Raw genomic sequence first — 27,542 nt, 5'->3', positions numbered from 1 at the left:
CATTTGTGAAACGGTGCAAATCAAAGGGCAAAAAACGACTTGTGCAAGTAATTACCACCGGGGGAGAGCAACAGGGCGAAGGATGGAAGAAGGGTGGGAGGGAGGAGTGGGGTGAGGCAGCGGTGGTGGTGGTGGTGGTGGGGTGTGGGGGTAGGCTGGTCGGTTTCAGGGACAGCAAGGCGTTAACAGGTTGAATGGAAGGAAATGGGAATCATTTAAGGTGAGGGGCATTTTTAATGAGTTTGCTCAGAAATTGATTTTCCACTGTAATCTTTTATTTATATGCGGCTGGCGGCGTGTGCCCAGCAGAGTGAGGGTCAGCCCTCAGAGCACCCTGTCAAGGCCCCCACTCCCTCAAACAACACCCCAAAGCCCAGGGAAAATGGTATTCTAGCTAAGGCAAATATTGTCCTGCCTTGGCTTACGGGGCGAAAAAGCTGTTTGTTCTAAAAAACTTGCTCTTTTTTCTTAAAAAAAAAATTGCTTATGAGAAGACCAAGAGAAGGTGTAGGCTAACCTGAAAGGTAAGCGTGAAGTTACAATTTATATATTAATATTATTTTAATCTTTTAATTAAAGGTTTTTAAGCAAGATTTAAGCTGATAAATGTACAGATATATTTGAATGATCATATTTTCATTTCTTAGTGATTTTTTGTGTGAATAAATATCCCAAAAAAATTTGTTTTATGTATAAAATAGGTCATAAGTGTTGGTCACTTTTTCAGACGACTGACAATAACTTATGCGAACACTCAAAATCTTCCAAATTTTATTGTGTTTTTATACAAATATTGAATTTACATGTTTTTATGTTAAAACTGCTCAGAAAAGTAAACTGAATTAGAAAAAAACTTTTAAATTCATGTTTTACATAATTTAGTTTATTTATTTATGTTTTGTAAAGTTAATGGTGCAACAATTATAGAATAATGTCTGGCAATAACAGGTTCATGTGGTCAGTAGAGCAAAAAAGTTTCGTTTAAATCTCTCTCTATTTTTTTTTAAAATAAATAAATAAATAAATATTATAATATTTCTAAGAATAAATTTGGGTATATTGTACCTGCGTGGTATCATTAACCTTGAATTAAAATAAAACATTTTATTACCACTGACTTAAAATTTACAACTTGACAGTTTGTTTTAAATTATTTATTACGTACCTGTATGGACATTCTTAAGCCATTGTAACCCAGTGCCTGGCCGCCTCTGTGCCTGTCTCTGTGCTCAGGCTCTGCGGCCTCCAACCAGGTTTTCAGCTTTATGTGCTTTGTTGTTGCTCAAGTTTTTATGCGACTCTAGCGCCATTTAGTGGTAGAAGTGCTAACTGCAGCAGTGCAGCGCAGCCGCTTAGTGTCTCTAGAAGACTAGATTTAAATTATAAGACTGGTATGAGACAGAGTATACATATTCTCTGACACCTGATAGGTTCTTTCAACCACAAATTGAGCACTAACTATCAATGAGAAGATAGTTACAAAAACACTGGAGAGCTTCACATTCCCTGTCAATGCTGTATTTTCCTGCTGATACTAAAATGATGAACTCTGTTCTATTTTTGAAATGCTTTTTGCATTTATTATTATTATTATGTCTCATCTTTTCTTTAACTACTTTCACCGTGTTTACTCTCAAAGTGCCGCCTTGTTTCGAAGTAGACAATCTTGTTGCGAACTCTGGGAAATGTTATGTTGGAATAAAACTGAATTCCATGTAGATGAGCTCATTCAACATTATTCGTGCATTCTGGTCATCATACATAATTGAACTGGGGCATCATTAATGAAACTTGTCTCAGTTGCTGCTGTGAGAATTCAGAGTGTCGCAGTTTCTGCTGAAAGTTGTCTTTGTTTTATATAATAATTTTTAAAATGTTCTTCTGTTTTCCAACTTTTATTGCACTTGTAAATGTCCTGGTAATTCACACAGTCTTACTGCATTTACATTTGCTATGAGATAGCAGAGGAGGAAGCCGATCAGGAATCAACACAGTTTGCACAGAATTATTTTGTTCCCTCGCAACAAGATCACAGCAAACATGATGAACTTTACTGATATTGTGAGCACTGCAATATAATACACTACAGTATCATCATCATCATCATCATCATCATCATCATCATCATCATCATCATCAACAACAACAACAAGTTTATTGAAATGAATAGTCACTTTGTCTGTTGCCAACGGTTCCCTTAAGAGAAGTTGTAACCTAGTTAATCGCAGTATGTGACGACTGAAAGGATTCTTATGTTTTATGGAGCTTAGAGGAAGCATCCAATCTTAAAATATTTAAAGTGAAGCTTCATCATTCAAGCAGCTTCAAAAAGGGAAGTGATGGAGTTCGATATTTGTGGTTAATTGTTAACACTCAGAGCTCAACGGCCTCCGTATTCCTCCTTTTGTTAAAATGTTTAAATGTAGTATGACCTTTGATTAATGGCTAATATCCTTATTTTTGTTTTGTCCGTTGCTGTGTGATAATATATACTTTTCACATTTCTCAAAGTTGCATTTTCACAGTTGCACAGTCCTGTCTGTGAGCTTTATAATGGAGACACAACTGACAGATGACTCATTATGAGGTTTGCTTTCCCCATGTTTTCCTTGTATTAGCCAGCAGGTGGCAGACTCAACTCACATGTTGCTTGTTTCCCTAGTTAAAAACGTGTAGTTCCACTATAGTTTCTATTCATTTTTCCAGATAATAGTCATATTTGAATGTTTTTGACAATTCCGAAGTATATGCTTCATTAGATTATGACAAAAAATATCCATAATTTCACGCTTTAAATAAAGAACAGATGGTGGTGTTATAAACGTATTCTTAAACACACAGTTTATGTCTGCTGAAAGAAAGACCGCTTGATGCACTCGATTAGTTTACAGACTGTATTTATTTACGTTTTATTTCAAAAAGCAAGAAAATATACTCTTTCTTCCAGAAATAATAAATATACAATATTTCTTTATGAACAAAATGCACAATTTACAAAGTGGCATCTGAGTGCTTCTCTGTGTGAAGGTAAATGCCTCACACAGTACCTTGTTTATTCAACTCATTTCTTTTCACAGAGTTATAACTGTTAGTATGACCTATTCTCATTATTAAAGTCAGTCTTATTTTTCTACATAATATTACAGTTTTTATAGGTAAAAGACTCCAGCTCTTTAAATTTACAATTCTTCATTGTGCTGTGTGTTTGTTATTCTATCTCAATACTTTCAGGAGGTTTGGACTTGACCCCACTGCAGTTCAACATAGTCCACGTTTTGCTTCTTACGCAGCACAGAGCTTATTCCACACATTATGAGACTTGGCAAGTTTTTAAAGACATTGGCATTTCAGCAGCCTGAAGCCGATCTCGCTCTATGGTGGAGAACGGATCGTCCCACGTTAAGACGTCTTATCCTGACTGAGATGTTTCTCCCTGACAATCACTCCTTGTTTGGCTTTATCAGGTACGCTCCACTGCTCTGGTGTGGATGAAGTATTGTCCAATGTTTCTCATGAGGTAACACTTTCTTTTGGTCAGGAGGTAAACAATATGTGTGATAAAAGCCACGCTAAAGCACAAGACAGCGTGACTTTGCTGTGAGCTAGCTGGGCTGAGCTGGGGCTTGGTGAAGTGGAGGAAGGCGAACTATCTCGATCTATCTCGTAGATCTCCATCCGCCTGCGATGCTTTTGGTAGGTCAGCGGAGGCTCCACTGTCACATAGCCATTGATTATCCTCACGTTTGGTGGTGGGGTGGTGCTGAAGAAAGGAGGGGGGGAAAATTAGGTTATGAGGAATTTAGCTAGACTGGAAAAGAACTGAGTCTTACATGATCTCCGAACAATCACATGCATAACATTTCCAGTACATATTCAGCAGCCAATCTCATTGTGGTCTTTTATTTAGGGACATCCAGAGTTTATTAATAATCGTCATCAAGCCAGTACAGTCCTTACAGACATTCAATTGTTAAAAGATTATTATGTTTTGTTTAAAGAGGTACAACTCAGCTACAGTCAAACTAATCATAATAAATATCTCACCCATCCCCAATGCGAACCCACAGGTCACTGAAGAGACGGGGTCTCCCGTGGCCACGGTGAGCTTTGCGTGGCCGTTTATGGCGTCCAAACTCCTCTAGCTGGCTCAAGCTGTCAGGGAGCAGCATGTGAGGCAGCTCCTCCCCTCCAAGGCCAGGCATAGGTTCTGGATCCTCGAGCTCCAGCTCCATCTCTGGACTGGTTGGCCAGCTAATGGGAGATCCTGTGCTAGTGTCTGTATTCTCCTTGCTGAACTCTGGTGCTGCAAGGAGGTCTGGACCTGCTGCCCTGGAGCAAGGGAGGACAGGACAGACAGGGGATGGACTCAGTTCTATTAATACTCACAGAAAGACTTTTACCCAAATATTAGATCAAAATAGTTTATTTTAGTATTTCTGTACTGTTTCGCAAGATTTCCAATGTGCTACCAGACAGTGGTGTTGTTTGTGGTTTCTGACCACCCCATGGCTTTCCACTTACACCCCATAACTTCAGTCAAGGACATGAACACCAGAAGGGCGTCCTTTAAAAGTTGAAAGACCCAGCAGACAACGTAAGAGGAAGTTGGAACTCTCATGGCAATATATTGTGCATCAGAGCTGACATTTGACCAAGAAGACCACCCAGAATCTCCTGTCTTCAAATATTTTTGCCATGCTGCTCTTTCTTCCAGCCATTACTCATACTTTCTTCTCTCTTGTTCTTTTCCTGTCAATATGGCTCGCATGTGACTTTGTGTTTCAGTAGAGCATCAAAAATATGTTTTACACATCATTCAAGACCTTTCAAATGAAATAAACAGCAGTAGAAATCGCATGCTTTAGTCACGATTTCTTTTGAAATACTTATAATCAGTTTTGTCTCACCGGTCATGATCAATTTGTCGGTTTGCCTTTCTGTTTTTACAAGTTTCAACAACCTTGTCTCACCCAGGCCCTGATGGCTTGGTCAGTGCGATGATAGCTCCAGGCCTGCGGTCAAGCTACTGCACAGCCAAACCCAGCTCTGGGCTGCTCTGTCAGTCATATAATTGTGCCAGTGGGTTCAAAACACTCCAGGTCTGAGGCTAACAGCTTTCATAAACACCTCTCATCCAGCCATCCTGTGGTGTGTTTCCTCGCCTGTCAGATCACCTTGTATCGGAGAGCTAGAAGTGTCAGCTTGCAGGCAAGTGTGTGGTCATGTGTGTGTGTGTGTGTGTGTGTGTGTGTGTGTGTGCGTGCGTGCACGCAGTAGACACAAGTTTTTCGTGACCACAGTAAGTCAGTCCACTTGTCAGCTTTTAAACCATGAACCACTGGCTGAAGCCCACAAGCCTGGAAACAGGATGGAGAGAGATAGGGAGGCTACATTTACAGCTGTAATTTGCAGTGAGAAGTTTGTGAAAAGCTCCAGCTGGAGGGATGAGTTGTTTTTACTGTTAGAAAAAAGACTGTTCTTGTTATGCCTTGTTTTTCCATTTTCACTCCGATTCCAGCGACTGCTCTTATTATTTTATAGGCCCATGGATCAAACCCTTAGGTGAGAGTGGAGGTGCTGTGTGCCAGTGATTGGGCCTGAACACTAACAGACATGAAGAAGAGTTGTAGAAGGCCACAGGAGCGAAGCCAAGACTCTTTCTGAGTCATGTATGTGTTGCATAGTTGTAAATTTGAGCATCTCTACATTTATCCTGCATACATGCATGCATGTGTTTGTATGTTGCAGTGAAAGCAGACAGAACCACCACTCTGGCAAGTGGCCTTTGGCAGCCACCAGAAAGGGGGGGCAGAAGCAGGCAGGTGTGAGGGAGGTGATGAGGTATCAAAGGATTCTTGCATAGCACAATTTGGACCGTATCTGCACTCCAATAAATCTGCTGAGGTTAAATGCCTCAACTCTCAAGAGAATTAGACAGATGTGAACAGACTAAGTTGGGGGGGGGGGGGGGGGGGGGTCGATACAGATACATGTGGATGTGCATCTGTATCCCTGCCAAAATCTACAGTAAGAGTGCACAAATGTTCTGCTTCACAGTCTGCACTGCCATAACATTATCAATCTCATGCACATAGAAAATCACATTCTCTTTTTCTTTTTCCATTAAATATCTTGTCTGGTTAGAAAAAGTCATAATTTTAACATGTAAAGAGTTTTAAATAGCTCTAAAGTGCCCGATTACTCAGTCAAAACCGGAATCATCCAAAACTCAAATTTAATTAGCGCAATTTATGTGTCGTCATCAAGAACTTAGACTCCATAATGTCAAACAACTGCTTTTCTAAAGAGTAATCCAAGCAACCACTTATTTTTTCTATTTTTCAGCAACTTATTTTTGTTTTTGTCTTTGTAACCACAGTCATTTAATCAAATGACATGCTCCGTCATCTGTTACTGCGCACTCTTGTCTGCTTACTCACTCTGTGGCTGGCTCTTGATGATCAGAGGGCATGTGGACAATCTCATAGCCCTCCTGCCTCAGGATGTCCAGCACGCTGTGGTTCCCCAGAAAGTGGCCTAGCAGTGAACAAAAAGCAAACCAAAACAAAACAAAAAAACAGAGGTCACAAAAGACTCAAACTCAGCTTCTTGCGGCGCATGCATTTATCTTCAAGAGTAAATCTAGCCTGGATTATGTTTCATGGATATTTACTTACGTTGAAAGCACTCAATTATTATATAGTGAACAAAACTTCCATAAATTTTAGCTTTGTTTTCATTGTGGTGCTGAACATACCAATAACATGTTTGTGTGGCCCACTATCTGAACTCTTATTTTCTAACAACTGTAACAGACTATATCTTCCTAACACAGGCAACTATAGCTTTGGTCAAGAAATGTAAGCAAACTTAAAAGTGCTTCTATACATTTTAATGTCCATATTTGTCCGACAAATACCAGAGAAACCGTGCCAGTCTAAATTTCTTGCATTTTCTTGTGGACTGCCTCATTAAATATGATCTTTTCTCAGCCAAGTTTTAGAGACACTAATGGATTTTGGTGACAGTGACAACTCAGACATGGAGTGAAGTGAAGAATCTGCAAGATAACAGGGATTGTTCAAATGAAAACTTGGTCTGTCTATCGGGCACTCAACCTCTTGCCTCCCTTCCAGCCCTCTCTCACTTTCCATCACCTTGCATATGACTCCTTCAGTCTAACATCAAACATTCAGGCCCCAGCCGCATGCTGATGAAAGCTTTTTTTTTCTTTTAATTTATCCCATCAGCCGATAATCCTGCATGTCAGTCAACCCAGCAATAAGCCATAATGTAGCCTGACATCACCCTCACCAACACGTACTCCCTAAGAGAGGAATTCATATTTGTGCGCAGACGTATACACATACTCAAACACGCGCAGGAATTTTACACACTCGCACACCTCAGCTCGCTTATTAACAACACGCTGACAATATTCGAGCCTCTTTCTTGCTTTCCGTCGAGGCCTTCTGCTCCCACTCAGCTCCTCACCCCCTGCCAATTTTATCATTATAATGTTCCTGATCATTCCTGAAAGTCAAAGAAAGAGGCACGCGGTGTTACACTTTCTTGGCAGCTGAGTTCAAAGGCAGTGCTGGGATAGGCCGTGGAGTGAGAGGAGGCTTCTAACAACAGAGCGTCGGTGAGATCAGATGGGATTACACAGAGGGCCGAGTGTGAGTTTTTTGTCTGGGTGACAGTGAGTGTGTGTGTGTGCTTGTGTGTACTTGTGTTCTTCTTTTATTATACTTACATATTGCCATAAGAAGTGATGACATTTTCTCATGTTCATAGGCTTAAAGTTTTTATGGGAGAAAACGTATGATTTTGTTGTGAAGTCAAAGGTACAGTACAGTACTATTTAAGTATTTGTTGAGTCAGTTCACGTCCTTTGACAACTACTACTGTGAAAAAGTCTTGCGCCACCCCTCATTCATTTATATTTTCCTTCCAAGGAGCCAAACTTCATTGGGGTTTTTTCCAAGTATTCTTGAGCAATACATATCCAGGCTTTCTGAAGATATTTCAGAGTTTTTCTTTGGACATTGTTTCTTTTTCGTTCTTTTTTTCAGTCAAGTCATTGTGCCCAACCATTTTTAAGGGAATATTTTCATATTTGGTTAGTAATTTAACAGTGACCTGTGAATCATTCAAGCATAAAAAAGGCAACTGAATTAAGAGATGGGCCAAGAGATGGCGTCTACATGTAAATTTTTCAATTTTGTCTATAAAAAATACAAAAGATCACACAGTTTGACAAACCTAGAATCTTATTTTTGCACAAGCAATTCAAAAACTGGCAAGGCTAGACACGTGGGAGCCAAAAGAAGAAGTGGCAGGACTGCAAAGGATCTACAGCAAATAAACAGTGAAAGTCATGTCCTTAAGAAATACGGGGGAAAAAATCCAGCAAAGCTCTGACAGGAAGCAGGGACAAATGGATGAAGTGTGTGAAATTATACAAAAACTGGACTGTAAATGTAACAGTGTTTATGTAGCATTATTCCACTTGCCACAAATGTCAGTGTAATGGGGAAACAGAAGCAGAAACCGGTTACATAAATTAGTGGCAATGGATCTTAACGAGTGTTGAATCTTGATTTGAAATTTTTGGTTCAAACCGTTGTGAATATGTACAGAGGAGGTCAGGAAAGTGGCACAACAGTGAGTGTTCACAGTAATCTGTAACACATAGTGGAGACTCTGTCAATGGGCTGGATTTCATCAAGTGTGTTTGGGATCTCGCCAAATGGATGGAAAAACCAACGGAGAAAAAAACTGTCGGATTTTGATCAACCATATAATACCATCTATCACGCCTCTGTCAGTGCGCCCCAGGGTGGCTGTGGCTACAATGTAGCTTGCCATCACCAGTGTGTGAATGTGTGTGTGAATGGGTGGATGACTGGATGTAGTGTAAAGCGCTTTGCGGTCCTTAGGGACTAGTAAAGCGCTATACAAATACAGGCCATTTACCATTTATCTACACATGTTTCAATAAACTACACACGTTTCCTCTTTTGTCAGCAACATACCGGTATAAAGAAATGAGGGATGGCACATGACTTTTGCACAGTACTTTTGCACCACCATTAGGTCAAAGGATAATTAGACTGACAATTGGGAATATTTCTACACTTACAAAGGCCAACTGTATTGTTATTTGGTTATGTAAGATAAGATAACTCTTTATTGTCATTGCACAGTCATACATAGTACAATAGTACAATGAAATTGGAAAACTGTCCTACGTCGGCACTACATGTAACACAACACGACACGATACGACGCATCACAACGCAACACAAACAACACAAACAACACAACACAGTATAATAACTTAGTAATAAAAAAAGCCAGTCAGGTCAGCTATTTGCATTGATCAGGGCTGTTGCCCTGTTGTAAAAGCTGTCCTTGAGTCTATTTGTTCGGGACCTCAGCAGCCTGAACCTCCTGCCAGATGGCAGCAGCTTAAACACCCCGTGTCCTGGGTGTGTACCGTCCCATAGAATGCTGCGTGCCCTCTTGAGACAGCGAGTGCTGTACAGGGAGGGAAGAGGATGTCCAATGATTTTTTGGGCCATATTGATGACCTTTCTCTGTGCTGTGGTGCAGCTGGAGAACCACACACCGATGCAATATGTCAGCACACTTTCAATGGAGAAGACGGTCAGCAGCTCCTTCTTCAGGTCCATTTTTCTGAGGATTCTCAGAAAGTGGAGACGCTGTTGGGCCTTCTTTAAAACCGCAGAGATAAACAGATAAAACCGGCAGATGGCCACTGCTCCCTGAGCTTTGTTCTGCTGGAGGTTTCTTCCTGTTAAAAGGGAGTTTTTCTTTCCCACTGTTGCCATTTTATTGTTGGGGTTTTCTCTGTATTATTGTAGGGTATTTACCTCACAGTATAAAGTGCCTTGAGGCAACTGCTGTTGTGATTTGGCGCTATATAAATAAAACTGAACTGAATTGAAAAGAACAGCATTCTTCTTTCTCTTTTCACCCTTTCCTTCAAACAAGATCTTGGGGCCAAAGTCAGCTCGTTCAGTGACTGCATGCTGACAGATTTAACCTCCTTCATGTCTGTGTCAAGCAGCTATTTCATTAAATTCAGTGGGCTCGGGGCAAAGAAGAGCATGTGCCGCGTGTTTGCTGGGTGTGAGGTCAAGCTGACTGTTTCGTGTGTTGGCTTGATTTCCTCTACTCTGCCATCATTCATAACACACCTCGACAAAGTCGTGTATATTTATGCGTAACTTTGTTTGGAAGATGACATAACAAACAACCATATGGGTTCAATTTTTACACTTGCTGTAAAACTGCCATTCAGTTTTCTGTGGAGGGAGAATTGGTTTGGATGCTAAACTTGCATCTGCTGCTTAAACAGCCCACTGAATGCACACACACACACACACACACACACACACACACACACACACACACACACACACACACACACACACAACAAGCAAGCAATATTTCTCACAACGAGAACCAACACTTATGAAATGTTGGTAACTCTCAAGTGAGGGACTGCACATTTCTTCATGAATTGGCTCCGTTTGTTGAACAAACAAAACGTTTTTCCAAGTTCTTACAAATCCATTCTTTTGGAAAAAGTTAATTCACAAGCTTTTCATCTGACAACAGTGGCATGTGCATTGTTTGTTTCATTGTAGGTTTGTGGTTCGTGCCTGTGTGTGGGTGAGTGACTGGGTAGAGAAATAATAGCTCTTTCCAAGCAGATGAAGGTGCGTGTGGGAGGCTGAGCTAGTGTGTTTGTTTGTGGAGTATTCAGACAGTAAACAGTGTGGTGCTTCTGAAGCACAGAGCAGTCTTAACAAACAGCTCAATTAGCTTAAATGTAATAAGAGGTCAGCTGACTCCTAATTGCTCCCCTGCTGCTTGTAGTGCTCGTGGGCTGACCGCACAGGTAGCTCACTGTAAACATGCCACTCTGTTTTAAAGTTACAGTACTTAGTGACACCCTAATCATTGCAGTGTAATGCTCGCTATTAATGTTTACTTTTCAAGTTTTTACGGAAAGACCTTAAAAGAAATGTAAAAAAGAGAAAGCAATGTTTTTCTTTTTCCCAGTGTCTTTAGCTGTCTCGCCCCCATCTGCACATTGTTTGAAGATACACATCCAATAACATTTCCTTCTTTTCCGTAAATTAAAATTTTTATGGTTTTGTTCAAGCAATCAGAACTCTTGGATAATATTGAGAAAAGATTGTGGCTTTGGTTAGAAAATTGGTAATGGCAAGTTAACATGTCCTCATGACAGAAGATGAAAATATTCTCCTTAATCAAAGGATATTTGATGCCTAAACACGATGCCTAACAACGTTTTGCATTCATTCGTGGTATAAAATCAATGTGGAACCGAAACATTCCTCAAAGATTTTTGGTCCATTATGACGCAAAGTTGCTGCAGATTTGTCGTCAGCAGATCTGTGACGTGAATCTCCTGTTGCCACACATGCACACGATGGACTGTGAAAGTTATTTTATGTACATTAAACTACAGTAAAATGTAAGAAACCAGTTTGAGATGATTTGAACTTTGTGACATGTTATCATGCTGGAAGCAGTAAACAGTGACCCTACCATGTGAACGTTGCAGCAGATTCATCAGAACAGGACATGTTTTTACAGTTTTCTACTGTCTCACTACTGGTGAGCTGTCTACATACACATACACACATAATATTATCAGTTTGTGGCATCTCAGTTTCTTAGCTGATAGGTGGCATCTATTATGGCTTTGTGCTGCTGTAGTTCACCCAGCCAAGCTGCTTACATCTTCATGACTTTGTAGATTTCTCTCAGTGTACGGTCTCAGTGTAAAGTCATACTTTAAAAATGTTTATCATTAATATTAACATAGAAGTGGAACACAGCTTCTGTTTTCATCATTGGCTTCATTGCACTCAAAGGAAAATATCCATATTATTTACCCTTCTCATTGTACTCATACGACATAATGTTTACTTGGAAAAATAATGAATACTTGTTTCTTATGACTTTTCTTATGCATGAACAAAATGCCAGTTTCATACATAAGTCGTGGCAGGAATTTTGTTTAAAGATTTAAAAATACACAAAATAAACATTTACTAAATATTCTTTGAAATTCTTTTCCATATGGGTCGTATTTAATCTTCCAGTAGACAAGTTGCTCTGCCTGCGACATAAAAAGAATAGCTTGTGGGAATGTGGCTTCAGCCCAACTGCAACCACTACCATATATCAGCCAACCACCTGCTGTCATTTCTCCAACTGCAGATATGTGTTTTTCAAATATTTTATTTACTTAATAAATATTTTGTTTTAAGTAGGAGCAAGTTTTTGCTGTGTATACACCCTCTCACAGGGTGTTTCCCCTCCCGTGGCTCCAGAGCGCAGAGTTAATAAACCAGCAACTCCTTTATTTAATAACCATCCCATCCTGATTTCCACTTACAGTAGCAATGACTTAATTTACTCCACTTGCACATTCACCTTTCTATGTTTGCCACATCTGCCTGTCTCTTTATCTTCCATATCCAGGCTTCTTAAGCTTCTTAGCTTCCATTTTGCATTTGTTTTACAGTCAGTTTTTCTCTTTTTTCCCTCCATGCAAGTTTTTTCCGGGAGGGATGTATTAGTGTGTTTTGAAAAGAAAAAAGAGGTATTGCAGCATGTCTAGGCATTCACGCTCAATTTAAACCATGTCAACGCTTGGTCTGCACACATCCTTCTCTCTCTTTCAGACCTTTCCCTATTTTTCCTTCCAAGTTAAACCTCACCGAGCCTCGCTTTATGCGTGATTCTCCATCCTTTCTTTCTATATGCTTTTGCACATCAGTCAGAGGAAAGAGACACTAGTAGCAAAGCAGGAAAAGCAAGGAAAATGGAAACACTGAGCAGTTAGGAATTTGACATTGCTTCAAGAATGCAGAAAACGCACAGGAAGAGAATTATGTTATTTTTCAGTTTTTGCACAAACAAATGTGTTTGCAATTACTTTGTGTAAACAATGCATCAACTGATATGCACTAGTGGTTAAAAAAAATCCCACATGGCTTACAAGCAGACCACCTCATATGAAAATTGCACAAAAGGAGCACAAAGGAAGAGAGAATAGAAATAGATAATTGGCAAGTGGTTTGAGAGGAGATGGAAAAGAAGGAGGAAAGGGTGGAGGATAGAGAGGACGATCAGAGGGAGAGAGGGATTGACGTACGCCCTCAACCCAAGCAGAATGCCTGCTGGGCATAGTTGCTACATTATGGTCCAAACAAACACAAGCAGTTCCCTCAGAGCAATTTAAACAAGTGGGTGATCAAGAAATTGGAAGATGAGTTAAAAAGAGAAGAAAAGCGAACATCCAGGAGACATAGCCAGTGAATGGATGAGAAAGAAAAAGCATATTAGCTGACAAGGGTGTGTTCCACTTTTGGTTTGTTTGGAAATATGTTCCAGGACGAGGGCAAGCGCAGACAGAGATAATGTGGAAAATGTTACTCTCATCTTCACATGTTTGTAAATGTGTGTAGGTGTTAAATAGGTGACAAATTAAAGGAAAATATGTAAGGTGCTGGGCCACCATGACTCTAAGGAATAACTTCAATATTGCAATAAAGTATGTGAAGTCTACTGGACTGAAGGACACTACCTCCCCCCACCCAGTATCCCCCAGTGTTTTGATGATGCTGGTGAAAAGCAATGTCTAAACATTACAACATCTCTCATAGTTGTTTTGTTGACTTAGGAAACAAAATTACGCAGAGCCAACTCTGGGGGTGGTGGAGCTGGGTGGCTCTGAGCAAATACTGTGCTGGAAGTGCTCCACAGGTACATAAGAATATGATCTTAAAGAGGAGATAGACTAAACAGAAAGCTTGCTTTGCTTTTGTTTTTCATTGGTGGAGGATTTGATTTTAAGGAACTCTAAATCTGTCAAGTTCGTTTAGATGTTATGAGGATGCTGACATTTTTCCCAGGAGAATGCAGCTCATGCTTCAGTGCTTTTCTTTCTGCGATCTGCTTGTGCGTGAACCTGTGTGTGTTCGCATTCTCCCTGCAAGTTGTGCTCATATAATGTATATGTGTGCACCTGTTTGTGTTTTAGGGGAAAGTCCCTTTTTCCACTTTTTGTACTAAGACTATTTCCTTGAGCAAAATATGAGTAATGCAACAAAGATTTTAATAAGGTCGGCATCCCTGGGCCTCACTGTGCATTCCCATCTACTGTTTAACAGGAACGGGATCTCTCTATAAATCACACAGCAGAATTTGAATTAACAGAGCTACAAAAACAGCTACCCACAGTGTTCAGGAATAATTTCCTTGAAAACAGACCACGGCTTTTACATGATGTGTAAATTCCACCTCTCTTCTCAGGGAGCTCTGAGTTTCTAGAAGGAGAAGTAAAGGCAATCTGGAGCTCACCGCTCTCACCCATTCCTCATCTCCATAATGACTTCATTTCCTATGCATGCAGTAAGACGTCTGTCTGTCTTATTGCACTACACACACCCTCCGAGGTGTTGTGAGTGACAGCTGTTGACAGGACTGTTAAAGGTTGAAATTCTGGTCAAATACGGAGATCAAGAAAGTTTCAGGGATCAAATCCAGAGGCTGACCGCTGCATGTGGCGGGCTTGACACACATCCATGTTAGAGAGACTGGAAGCTTCACTCAGCTCAGTGGTTGAGTGTTTAAAAGCCATTCCTTGCTTTCAAATATTTAGACTGCCTATGCTTGCTGCTTAAGTTTGTAAAGCTCTCCTGGTGGGCAGAAAGTGAGAAGCTGGGTGTGGTGAGGAAAAAGTAGAAAAGCACAGAGAGTTAAAAAAAAAAAAGGAAGTAGTGGAAAATGTAGAAAACAAAAGCACAAAGAAAGTAAAAATCCCCCTGCTATTGACTGTTTTTGTTTCTGTAAGCTGTAGTCTCTGATATCTCATCGTACATACATGTAATGGAAGATGTGGCATTCTCTGCTCTAAAAACGTCTCTATGATGTTCGTCTTTCACCTTTCACACTGGTTTGTTTTTCTTCATCCATCAGTTAAAGTTACAGAGAGAAGGAATGATAATCTATAAATTATGATCTAAAGGAGTGCATATGTGTGTGCTGCTGGCAAACACCACACAGACACATAAGCTTAGAGATAAAAGAAAGTGCATGTGAGTAAATGTGAGTGTATCTTTCTGAGTTGGATCTGTTTGTGTTTGCAGAAACCAAAGCATCACATCACATCAGGCTGTCTGGTGCAGCACTCCATCACTCTCCTTCTTGGTCAAATAGACCTTGCACAGCCTGGAGGTGTGTTTGGGGTCCTGTTGAAAAATAAATGATGATCCAACTAAATGAAAATCGGATGGGATGGCATGTCGCCGCAGGATGCGATGTGGTAGCCATGCTGGTTCAGTGTGCCTTTAATTTTGAACAAATTCCCAACAGTGTCACCAGCAAAGCACCCCCACAACATCACTCCTCCTCGTCCATTCGTTCACGGTAGGACCCATGCATGTAGAGACCACCTTTTCTGTGTCACACAGACACGGTGGGTGGAACCAAAGATCTCAAATTTGGACTCATCAAAGCACAGATTCCCACTGGTCCACTACTTGTGTTTCTTGGCCCAAACAAATCTCTTCGGCTTGTTGCTTTTCCTCAGTAGTGGTTTCTTAGCAGCTATTTGACCTGATTTGTCTTCTCTGAACAGTTGATGTAGCCACGTGTCTGTTACTGGAACTCTGCGTGACATTTATCTGGGCTCTAATTTGAGGTGCTGTGTGACTCAGATGAATTAATCCTCTGCAGCAGAGGTGACTCTTGGTCTTGCTTTACTGTGGCGGTCCTCATGTGAGCCAGTTTCATCGTAGCGTTTGTGGGTTTTTGCAGCTGCACTTGGGGACACATTCGAAGTGTGAGCAATTTTCTAGACTGACTGACTTTCAGTTCTTAAAGTAATGATAGGCTGTCGTTTTTCTTTACTTAGCTGATTGGTTCTTGGCTCAGGCAAGACACTAATCCCAAAGTTATTCACTGTGGCAAACAGGCAAATGGCATTTGAGATGCGCCAACACTGGTGTGTAAACCTATGTTTCTACAGGTGTCTAAAACTCCCAGACAAGAACACAATTCTGCCAAAAAGTACATTTTAATTTAGTGTTTTAATGTCAGTAGCAGAAAATCTTCTTCATCTTTCAGTTGGTCCCTTTAGGAGTCACCAGAGCAGATCATCTGCCTCCATCTCACCCCATCCTCTTCTGTCACACCAGTGTAACTCCTGCATAGCAGCCCCATATTCAGCATAGCCTATATCCCTCATCTGCACATGTCCAAACCCTCCCAATCTTGCGTCTCTAACTATATCCCCATCTCATTATTAATGATTCCTATATTTCATTTGGCATAGATATTACAGGCCTGGCACTATGTTTCTGTCTTGTGGCCCAAAATCTTCCATGTCTTTAATCGGGATCGAGATCTGGTGACCATAAAAAAAAAAAATTTTCTGCAGTAATGTTTTAATCAGATCTGTTATTTAGCTAGGATAACAGTGAATATAGTCATTCACCAAGTAGAAAAACCTGCAGCATTATGAGTCTCTAAACGGGGACGTTAATATTCTTGCATTCCTGGGGCTACATAGTTTCTGTTGTGTGCATTTAGGTCAATTTTAACACTCAAAAGATCAAAGAAAGAAGCATTCACGTGTTTATGAAACGTAGCATTAAAGTCATTGGCTCTTAATAGGCAGTGGGATGTTCTTCCAGCTGCTAATGAAGTGTGTAATCTTTGAACAAGCTAATGAGCTATACTGATTTAATTACGATGAGAAATGCAGCCAGTGCAGTTAAGAGTTACCATAAGATGTTTTCACGCAAACTCACAGAGTTACATTCCTGAAAATTTACAAGACGGCATAACCTTACATGGATACAACAACAGAGCCTACGCTGTTCCTACAGCAGTTGAATGCTATTGTAACTGGTCACAGTTAAGAGATCCAAATGGGAAATGATCCTTGTTTAGTTTTGAATCATATTAGGGATTAAAGTTATCTGGCTTTGAGGAGGAAAGGCATAAGTATCCTTGTGCTCATCCACCAGATGCCCCTGTAAAAAACACAACGTTGGCTTCAAGGACAAACCACGCGGACGTTAAAAATAAATTTAAATGTGTGCTAGGCCCAAACTGTCATCAAGGAAGCACTTCTAATATCTTTCTGTCTCTGTCTTCTCCACAGAAGAGAAAATACACACCCAACATCCAAAGCATTGCACGTCTGTCACTTCATAAAATAGATCCGCACTATGTGGAAGGAAAGACAGTATGAAGCAAGATGGAGATAGACAGCATCAAGGAATGGTGTTGGTTTAATAAAGGAAAAAGAGCAACAGATGGAAAGGACTGACAGTGCAGACCAGAACGACAGAAGCAGAACAGAGAGCTGGGGAGAAAGATGAAATGAGAGCTATGCAGACAGACTGGTGTGCAGGCAGAGACAGTCAGATGAGGGGAAGAGGCTGAGAAAAACAGATACGGACTAAGATGGGAAGAGCCACGGAGACAAAATGACATGCACGCCAGGCAGGCTCTCTCCCTCAGTCATCACTTCGACACCACAACACCACAAGTGACTGCAAAACACATGGGTCCAGTCTGCCTGCACAATGGGCTATTATAGGTCTGCACATCAGAACATATGCATAAAAATCAACTTCAGCAAACAGATCCAAAGTGGCTTAGACTCCAAAACAAACAGTACTACATGTGGACTTTTGACAGTAACTGCTCGTTTGGGTGATAAATATCTGCAGATCATGGGACTTTGTGTCACAAACATAAACATACGTGTAAGTGTGTGTATGTGTGCGAAGTGGTGTCTAGGCCGTGGCAGCGTCAGGAAATTCCATGGGATGTTTTTAATAAGAGTGGGCAGCGGCTGCCAGGGAACTGGCAAATGAAAACCTGCTGAAGCACACCACAGAGCTCGAACAACACACGGCCATGCTCTCACAGCACTCCTCAGCACAAATGATAACTCTGCATGTAGTCTGCATAAGTGTATGTTTTTAGTTTGTGTGTGACTGAGAGGAAGGCGACAGAGAGTGCATTTTGCCGAGTGAGTGATGGAAAATAGTTAAGGTTTGTATCTGTTTGCAATAGCAACAGACCAAGTATTCTGTGTGTATGACTTGTCTGTGGGTATGCCTTTCCTTTATTGCTTTCATCTGGGGCTGCTGTGTCATTTTGTCCATGGGGGAAACTCTGATGCTTTTACTGATCCTTACAAAGAACTCTACGTCATGTTATAGTGGGTGCCCGTGACTGGTCCCTATTACATAATACTGATAGTAATAGTGAACAGCAGTGACCATAGTGGTGCTTAGGAGCAGGATGGGAGACGGTGAGGAGACAAAGGGAAGGAAAAGTGGAAATAACTTCAGGTCCACTTTGGCTACAAAATGAAGGAAGTTAGTACACATATCTAACGTCTCAGAAGTATCTACAACAGGTAAAATGGAACTGCTCTAGAACATTTATGTGTATGTGAGTGGGAGACTGTGGACTGTAGGCTATCAAACCAATTCAGATGTTAGAATCAATACTTTCTTCACTAGCTAACCAAAACCCAAAATGATTTTTCTTTAGACTGGTAAGATGTACTGTTTAGCTATGCTGAACTACCCCCTGCACACAGCTAGAACCAGCCTAGTTTAGAGCTGTTTCAGTTTGGAAGCTTGTTTTGGCTACTGGAAAACAAAACAAAACAGAATATTGCTATCCATCAGTCAAAATAAACATTTTGGGTTCTTATCTCGAAATTTTGACTTAATAACTCAAAATGTCGAGATATTTGCTCAGTTTTGGGTTCTTATCTCGAAATTTTGAGTTAGTAAATCAAAATTTTGAGATAGCTAATGTGAAATTCTTATATAATTACCCCAAATCTTAAGATAACTTTGCAAAACTTTGTGGATTTGTTTTCATTGGGGGAAATATATACATACTATAGTTACAGTAAATGGCAAATTTAATCAAAAGGACACTGCTTTAATCATAATCAATCTGTATTGCCATTGAAAACAGGCTACTAATGAGTGTTATTAGTGTATTAAATGTCTACAGTACAGTCATTGGTTAAGAATCAAACAATATATGAGTATTTTGTGAATGATTTATTTGGAGGTGTCATTATCAACCACCGATATCATAAAGTCTTGGCCCAACAGTGAGACAGTAAATCCTCTCAGTCAGTTTCTTTTATATTGCCTGGGATAATTCAGTTATGCCTGCTGGAATTTATATAAATAACCTGTTTCTGAAAGTGAAGAAAATGAAATGTTATAACATGCACTTGCAGATGTGTGTGCAGAATTCAAAACTGAGAGCAGAGCAATAGAGGAAAAAAATCTTTTTGCAGTTAAAAAAGCGTACATTTTATCCAAAAAGGCACTTGTGCTACAGGAAGGTGTATGTGTGCAGTGAAAGCAAGGGCATGGGGGAGGCTGAGAGGTAAGGTGCTGAGCTGAGGAGAGATGGATTTCCTGACTGAACCACTTAATACACACATCGTACACTTTAATTACCCTGTGAAAAGAAAAAAATAACTATGACATCTGTAACTTTAGAGGGGCTTGACCTGAGAGGTGCTCCTGCTCGTTCTCACACAAGTTCTGTTTGTCCACTACATTCTAGACATAGTTAATGCTAGAAGTAAGTGATCCAAGGCAAATGCTGCTGAAAACGGCTCCTAATATGTATCTGCTGTAAAGCATAAATACGAAAACACCCACTCGACATGAACAGACATGAGCACACATCATGGCTCTGTCAGAAACAGTTCCATGTTAAGATTATTCCGTTTTGTCATCCACAAAAAAAAATGCTGTGAAGTAAGGTATATAGTCCACTGCCTTTAGTTTTTTCGGTTTGAAACACGTCATGTTAATGTGAGTTTTGAGATCTAACCATAAAGATTGGATTTTATGTGATCACATTATTGCACGCCCACGTTTGGCCTGAAAGTAGCTGTAATTCATCTCCCTGGGCTGTCTTTATTTTATATGTCTGGATAATCTTAACCCTCACACCCCCCGTCTTCTTAATTTCCCTTTATTACTCAAACTATGGTCTGTGGTTAGATTATATTTAGACCATAAGCAGAACACCATTCACAAAGCAGGCCTGCTCACCTCAAGAGGTTTTGAAAATCTTCAAAGGAAATGTGGGCAGGGCCAAATTTCTGGGAGCCAGTGTCGTCACTTAATACATTCTGGCATCACTGAGTGATAAAATTTCATGTTTGGTTACAACTGGGACTAAAAGGGACAGTTACAGGACTGTAAAGATATCCTGAACACAGATATAAGACATGAGGATGTGGAAGCCTTCTGCTTAGAGCATGAGAAAGGTGGTTTGTTGCCTGAAAACAGAACTTAAGTCCTATTAGTTGTGGTCACTAGTTGCAGTATTTATGGCCTGTCACTCTAAGAGTGAAGATTTGTGTGGTGATATTATTGAAATATTTCGGTGGAAAATATTTCATCTTCATAACATTCTTTGAAACTCAATACTGCGTAAAAGTTTTGAGCCATCCCTTGTTTCTTTATATTTTTCTAGGAAAATTGGAAATAGGTCTAACAGTTTATGGAAACATATGCCAACACTGCAACTCCCCCTGACTTCTGCTCCGCGGCTGCTGGGCGAGCCCTCATCTGGGACTCTCCTCAGCTCTTACTGGAACAGTGGCGCGGCTGCCCCTCTGTTGGTCTTCCATGGTCTCTTGTGTTCTGGGGGCCTCTGGATGTCTGGAGTTTTGATCTCCTCCATACCCGCTTCACACCCTGGAGGACGGGGCTGTGGCCCCCCCACACTCCCTAGCAGATCATTACATGGAGAAACCTTTGGAATGCAAGCATGCTGATCCACACAGGTATGCACACATGGGTATTCACCGACGCGGACTAAAGCTTTCTTGGCTGCTGCCTCAAAGCACACTGTGCGCTGTCTATCTTGCGTGCTGCACAATATCGTTTATTATTTAGTAAATATTGATATCTATGACTAGCTAGTTTATTGTGATGGTGCTTTGTTTTCTCTATTATTTTGTTGCTCTTTGTTGTTTGCTGTCTCCTCTGTTTGTTTTTTTTGTTTGTTTGTTTGTTTTTCTCCATACAGGTGACCCAGGAGTTCTTTTTTTTTTTCTCTCTCTCTTCCCCCCCCTTCTCACCGTCTCTTCTCCCCTTTGGTTTTCTTTCTTTCTCTCCCCCTCTTTCTCTCATTCATTCCCCCTGTCCAATTTATTAAAAAAAAAAAAAAAATGACAAAGGATGAACTGAAGCTCTGCCATCACGTAATGTCGCATACTGCTGTTTCTGATGTCATTTAAAAAAAAAAAAGAAAAAAAAAAAGGAAACATATGCCAACACGTATGTTTGCCCATGTACAAAGTTTGTACAGTTTTAATGAGCTTTAAAGTCAACATTTAGTATGACCACCTTCATTCTTTAACTATAGGATTTCTGTAGTAGTCTTCAGGAATAGTTCACTGGGATTCTTAAAGGACATTCAAAGCTCTTCTTTTGATATTGGCTGCCTTTTGTTCTGTTCTCTGTCAAGATGATCCCACCCTGCTTCAATAATGTTAAGGTCCAGGCTCTGGGGAGGCCAGTTCATAACTGATAGTCTTCCATTGTGTGTTTTTCTGCCCAAGTATGCTTTTACTGCACTGGCAGTGTGTGTGGGATCATTGTCATACTGGAAAATAAAGCTACTGCCAGTCCGGCACTTTCCAAATGTTAATGCACAGTGAATCCAAATTTGACGATACTCTTCTGCATTCATAATTCCACCAATTTTGACAAGATCTCAAAAACCATTGGCTGAAATTCAGCCCCAAACAATGACAGAGCCTCCGCTGTGTTTTATAGAGTGTAGTTCCTTTCTCCTGATCTCCCTGGTACATGTTGATGATGGCTTGTTGACAGTGACTCTTCCACTGAGACCTCAGTGACCAGTAGATGCATCATCTGAAGGGTCAGATTCATCTGTCAGGTCCTCAGAGATGCATCTGCTGGATTTTTTCTTCTACTGTATCATTACTGTAGTTGTCCATCTGCTGTAGATAATTTTAAGGCCCAACATAAAAAAAACAAACAAACCAAGAAACACTGATCTGAAAAGGTCAGGTATAAGGACTGAACTGGAAATCAGTGAAAAAGCAAAGAAAATCCTTTAAGTACCTTTATAAAGCCTGGAGAGCTATTACCTGGAGAAAATCCAAAAAGTCTGGTCCCTTGGAAACAAAATATCATAAAAGTGGGGGTGGCTTCAGACTATTGAACAGTATTGTATAACTTTGTGGCCTTTTGAACTCCCCTTCATTTACACATACTATATTTATCTAAGTTTCAAATAGCATCTATGTTTTATGGCTTCCACTGTGCTAGGTTTGACAAATTTCTCTAAAAGTTAGTAATAATTGATCAAAAGTATTCTGTAATAGTGTGTAATAGAACAGTCCTGTAAAATTCCATGCTGTAATTACTCAGTATTTCCAATTTAGTGTGACTGTTTTTGAAGAAAGGATCTCTAGTACGAGCACATAATTAGCTGCTGCTATAATAAATCAAGTGTGTCTGTATCTGTGTGTGTGTGTGTGTGTGTGTGTGTGTGTGTGTGTGTGTGTGTGTGTGTGTGTGTGTGTGTGTGTGTGTGTGTGTGTGTGTGTGTGTGGACCCTGCAGTCTAACTGTAATGGTTCCTATCACTTCACACCTGCTGTCACTTTGTTACACACAAGGCTAAAGCGTGCAGGTGACCTGAAACACATGTTCACCTCATATCTATCCAGGCCACGTGGAACACACTGGAAAGTTAACACAAAATGTTTAATAGAGACTAATCTTGAACATAAAGCTGCATTAAAAAAATATTTTAATTGACTTAATAGAAAAAAAAATGCAAATTCACAATCGTGGCTTTACCTGTCCGAGATAATTTAAGACCCAGATTTTCCTCAACATCCTGGAAAAGATATATATATGTAATAAATAGCATTATTATATAGCATTAAAGCAGTGAGGGATGAATAATTTCAGTTTTATGTGCTGCAAACCAGTGTTTTACTCTTATTCAGAATTGTTGCTATGAACTGCTGGTAGTCTGTTTAATGTAAGCTGGCTTAGTCTGACACTCAGCCACACATGCTGACATATTTAGTTACAGATGGCTTCTTTACTGAGCACCATCATTTTCTCAGCACTGCCCCTCTGCTCATTTAGTTACTGTATACAAACTCACGTCAAGGAATTCCTTTGTGAAAAACACTCATTTTAGACGGTGAATTGAGAAATATGTGCCTTGGCAGAAGTTCATTCAAACGTTGGAAAATAGTTTTCACATTCTCTCACTCTTTTTCAATGTTTTCTATACACAACACTACAAACTGTGACAGGTAAAGTGAATGACATCTCTTTATAACGCAATGATCTGCTGAGAAACTTAGATCTACTTTAACATGTAACACCTCCCAAACGGCTCAGAAATAGCTAAAGAAACAAGAAGAAGAGCCCAGAGATGGACCCCTACATTTCCATGAAAACCCCAATCCACAACCAAAAAGATGCATTGCCAACATCCTGTGCCAGACACCACAGGACAGCCTTCAGAATTCCCTGGTCCATGCCCTGAGGCTTCAAAGCTGTTTTAGCACCACAAAGGGATCTGCACAATGTTAGGCAGATGGCTTTTAATGATATGACAGACTGCTCTATATACCAGTCGTGTTCTGTCAGGGCAAGGCAGGTGGGCATTGCTTGCCCAGTGAAATCTACAATTAAATATAGACACCATAAGTGTCTGTCATTGCTCTTTTGCATCCACCCTTTAAATTACTGCCATCTTGTGGTAGCAATTTGTCTCATCTTTCCTCCGCTTGCCTCCAATTCCACTAGAATCTGTTGGGCATCTCGATTTTATGGGTGCTCCCCATTAACAGTAGCTTGAATTGGGCGAGAGATCAGCAGCTTCTTCTGGTTATTTGTACACTCACATTGTGGATAAACATGTTTTCTTTAATGGATGACTGATGGGAGAATAAAATGCAGTATCTTTGCTTGTCTTTTTGTAAAAGTCACCACATGCCACTGATATATATTTTTTCTTCATGTATGTACACCATTTATTATTTAGTAATATTACAGAAATCCGTTTCTCCACAGAGTCTGAGCACAAATACTAACAGTGTTCAGCCACATCTGCACGGACACACAAATAGCAGCTGGATGGTGCAACAGTGGCCCTGTCCAAACTGCACAAAGAGCAGAGGGAGTAACAAAAAAAAGGAGCTAGGCATTCAGTATTAATCATTCACTGTGGCGCACACACACTCGCATGCATGCACATACACACATCCTAGAGGTAGCGCCACCCTTTTTCAAATGCACGCAGGCACACAGCCATACAGTAAACAAAGATACCCACCCACCACCTGTTTTTGTGGGCAAACACATGTGTTTGTATATTCTCAAACGTACACACACACACACATTTTCCTTAGGACACACTACACTATTCAGGAAACATTACCAGCATTAGCCAGGAATGCTAATTGAAACAAACAACTCACAGTTTCTTCATTTCTGAGATGGGAGTTGGCTGTAATTGAGACTTCTGTGTATGTGTGTGCACGTGTGTGTACACTTGGACAGATTCACAGTTTTTGAATGCCAGAGATCTGGGAACTATTGTACACTATTATTGTCCTGCTTTTTTTTCTCCAGTTTTGCTTTCAAGCAGAAAAGAGAGCAAATTTGTTCACTGTAAGCACACTTTAAAACTGACAGATTCTCTGTTCCAGACCAAAGTAAACCTGATCTATTCCATTTTTCAGTTACATGCAAATGCATACTCCCTGGAGTTGCTCTCAACATGTAGAATAGAGAAGAATCTCGTAACCAGCAGGTCAAAGGTCATTGCGTGAGTTCCTATAACATTAAAGTTATTTCTGCAGCGTTAAACCGATACTATCCTACAAATCCAATCTGTCTAAGAGTCTTACCTGCACCGAAAGCAAAAAAGTAAGTCTGGTTGGGATTTCTCTGCAGCAGGGCAGAAACTCGTTGTGCCATTCGCTCGTTGCGTTTGTAGATCAGCTCCTGGCGGAAGTAGCTGTCAATCTGCTGAGCCGTCATGCGGTCATGAGCTGGCAAAGAGCTGTTGATGAAGTGAGGCAGCTGAAAGAAAGAAAAAGACCGTGAGAAAAAGGACTTTCAAAGCCTTTGTGGTAAAAATCCATGGCAGAATTAATAGTAAATGAATCACTCAAATTTTAAATAAAACATAAAAAGAAAGAAAGAGCGTTAAAGAAAAGTGGGATGGAAAGAAAGAAGAGGGCTGAATGGTGGTGTTGGTGCCCATGTGAGTGTGACACCTGGCAGCCAGAAGTGTTTCTGATGTGACAGCTTGACAGAAACTGACCAGCGCAACGCCCTGCGCTGTAGACTGATCTTTACATGAGAAAGCATTAACAAATGAAGGAGTTGGAAGGAGAAGTGTCAGCGCCATCTGTGTGTGTATATAGGTTTAACATTTCTGTGTGTGTGTGTGTGTGTGTGTGTGTGTGTGTGTGTGTGTGTGTGTGTGTGTGTGTGTGTGTGTGTGTGTGTGTGTGTGTGTGTGTGCATGTATGACGAAAACTGTTTACACAAATGTGTTTATAGGTGTGGTATGTGCGCTACATGAAAGACACTACAAGTGTGTATGCCTCAGTTCAATATATTGTGAAGTGTAAATGTGTTAATTACTGTTTGATACATTAGCAGCCAGACAGACAGAGAGACCTGGCTCTGTTCCACTTTTTCCTCCATCAGTCGTTAATCTGTGAAGATGAGTGGGGGGGTTGGCGGTGGACTCAGGATTTGAGATGTCCAGTTCCTTAAGCCCTAGGATAGAAAATGTATCTCTCTGTATCTCGCCCTCCTTATATGACTTGAATACATACTTTTAGATTGATTCCCTCTACAGATCTATCACACACACTGACAGTAATAAAGATATTTTTGTAAATGTAAGCACTATTTTCTTATTGAGCTAGATTTTTTCCCAATATCTCTCATTACATTCCAAAGTAAATAAAAATCTGCCATAACAAGAAAATTGGAATTTCATGGAAAGGCTTTTCTCCTTGGCTGATTATTTACTAAGGGTCTAATTATAAGGCATTCATTCAAAGCTCTTCTTTACTTACAGAGGACGCAGTGTAAGCAACAGAGAAACATCAAGTGATGAAGATCTTATTTAGTTAGTAAAGTTGTTAGCAGTTTGTTCCACTCAGCGGCTGATTTAATTACTTAAGAAAGTGATTACTATGCAGTCACACTAATATAAACTAATCATTACCTAACAGTTTGTTATTATATCTTCCAGTCTGTTCTGTACAAAGTCATTGTATATAGCCCAATCTTACTTTAAAGTAGGACAGATTTAAATAATGGTGGGAATGTAGAAACAAAGAGGTTGGTTTTCATACTCTACACATATGCAGATGTGTTTAATCTGGATTTGTATTTAACTGTGACAAGGAACACTCGTGCAAGCATGCTATTGCTGTCTAGAACTGAGCTACAAGTTTACACAACAGTAGAACAGCTGCAAATGGTGCGTAAATTAGCATGTGTATGTGTGTGTGTCAGGCCTGAAAACATGAGGGGATTTATTGTACCACATGTGAACGAGGTGCACTTCAGAATCCATCCAAAATCTATACGATGTTTCCTTTCAGTCACACCGTCTCAGTCTGTTTTGATTCATACTTCAGTTATCTTAATTTACAACAGAACACTGGATAAATTTCATTTGTTTGTTACACAAATATACATTTCCATTAGTAAACATTTTCTCATTCCAGGATTTAGAGGTTTGTCATTTTTTCCATAGTCTACAGTTGGAATATATATTACTCTGCTTTTCTATAAATGTCTCATACTATTATTATATCCACAAACAAATCTTCACTGCTTCATTAACCTTCTGGAAGTTATGGAGATTTTTGTAAATATATTTTACAAATGTGATAAACTTCATCATGTGCTACCACTTCCAGTGGCGATATCTCTTTATGTACTGTTATATTGTAATATTAGTAAAAAATAAAGGCCAGGTGCTTAAAGGAAGTTTTATTTAAGCGCTGTCCATAAACCTGAGCCATTTCCACACATGTACTGAAGCCCTGATCTTTTCTAGGTCTCGCAAGACGGAGCCACATGTGAGAACTCAAATGTCTCACGCAGTCAAGTCATACATGTGTTGTTTTCAACCTGCCAGAACACTTTTACAGAGTTTGTACAATGTTGGCCTGAACTGATGTATAAACCAAGCAGATCATATCAATACTTCATTTACTGCTGGTTAATTGGTGTCATATGCACTGCCTCATACATGAATACATCTATCCAGCCAGCTACCTTAGCTAAATCACACAGTATATATGCCGCAGCGCAGTGGACTATTCCTTCGTGTTTGCTACATGTGACAAAG

The 27,542-nt window shown here is 40.2% G+C and overlaps 1 protein-coding gene across 2 annotated transcripts in view; it reads right to left on the bottom strand.

Moving 5' to 3' along the window:
- Positions 1-2,888: 2,888 nt before the first annotated feature.
- Positions 2,889-27,542, bottom strand: part of trabd2b (TraB domain containing 2B) — a 77,474-nt gene continuing 52,820 nt past the window's right edge. For both annotated transcript variants that reach the window (XM_085398779.1, XM_085398778.1), the window contains 4 exons: positions 25,066-25,240; positions 6,441-6,537; positions 4,045-4,329; positions 2,889-3,760 (listed from right to left, as the gene is read on the bottom strand). In XM_085398779.1, the coding sequence (XP_085254905.1) occupies positions 3,535-3,760; positions 4,045-4,329; positions 6,441-6,537; positions 25,066-25,240 (783 nt within the window). In that variant the 3' untranslated portion in view covers positions 2,889-3,534. The remainder of the gene's footprint in view (positions 3,761-4,044; positions 4,330-6,440; positions 6,538-25,065; positions 25,241-27,542) is intronic.

Source organism: Rhamphochromis longiceps, linkage group LG23 (genome assembly GCF_057381845.1).
Source record: "Rhamphochromis longiceps isolate RC_006_pf linkage group LG23, R_longiceps_female_GT1.1, whole genome shotgun sequence".
Taxonomy (NCBI): domain Eukaryota; kingdom Metazoa; phylum Chordata; class Actinopteri; order Cichliformes; family Cichlidae; genus Rhamphochromis; species Rhamphochromis longiceps.
Note: the sequence above shows the minus strand (reverse complement) of the source record. Positions and strands in the feature narration are given on the sequence as shown.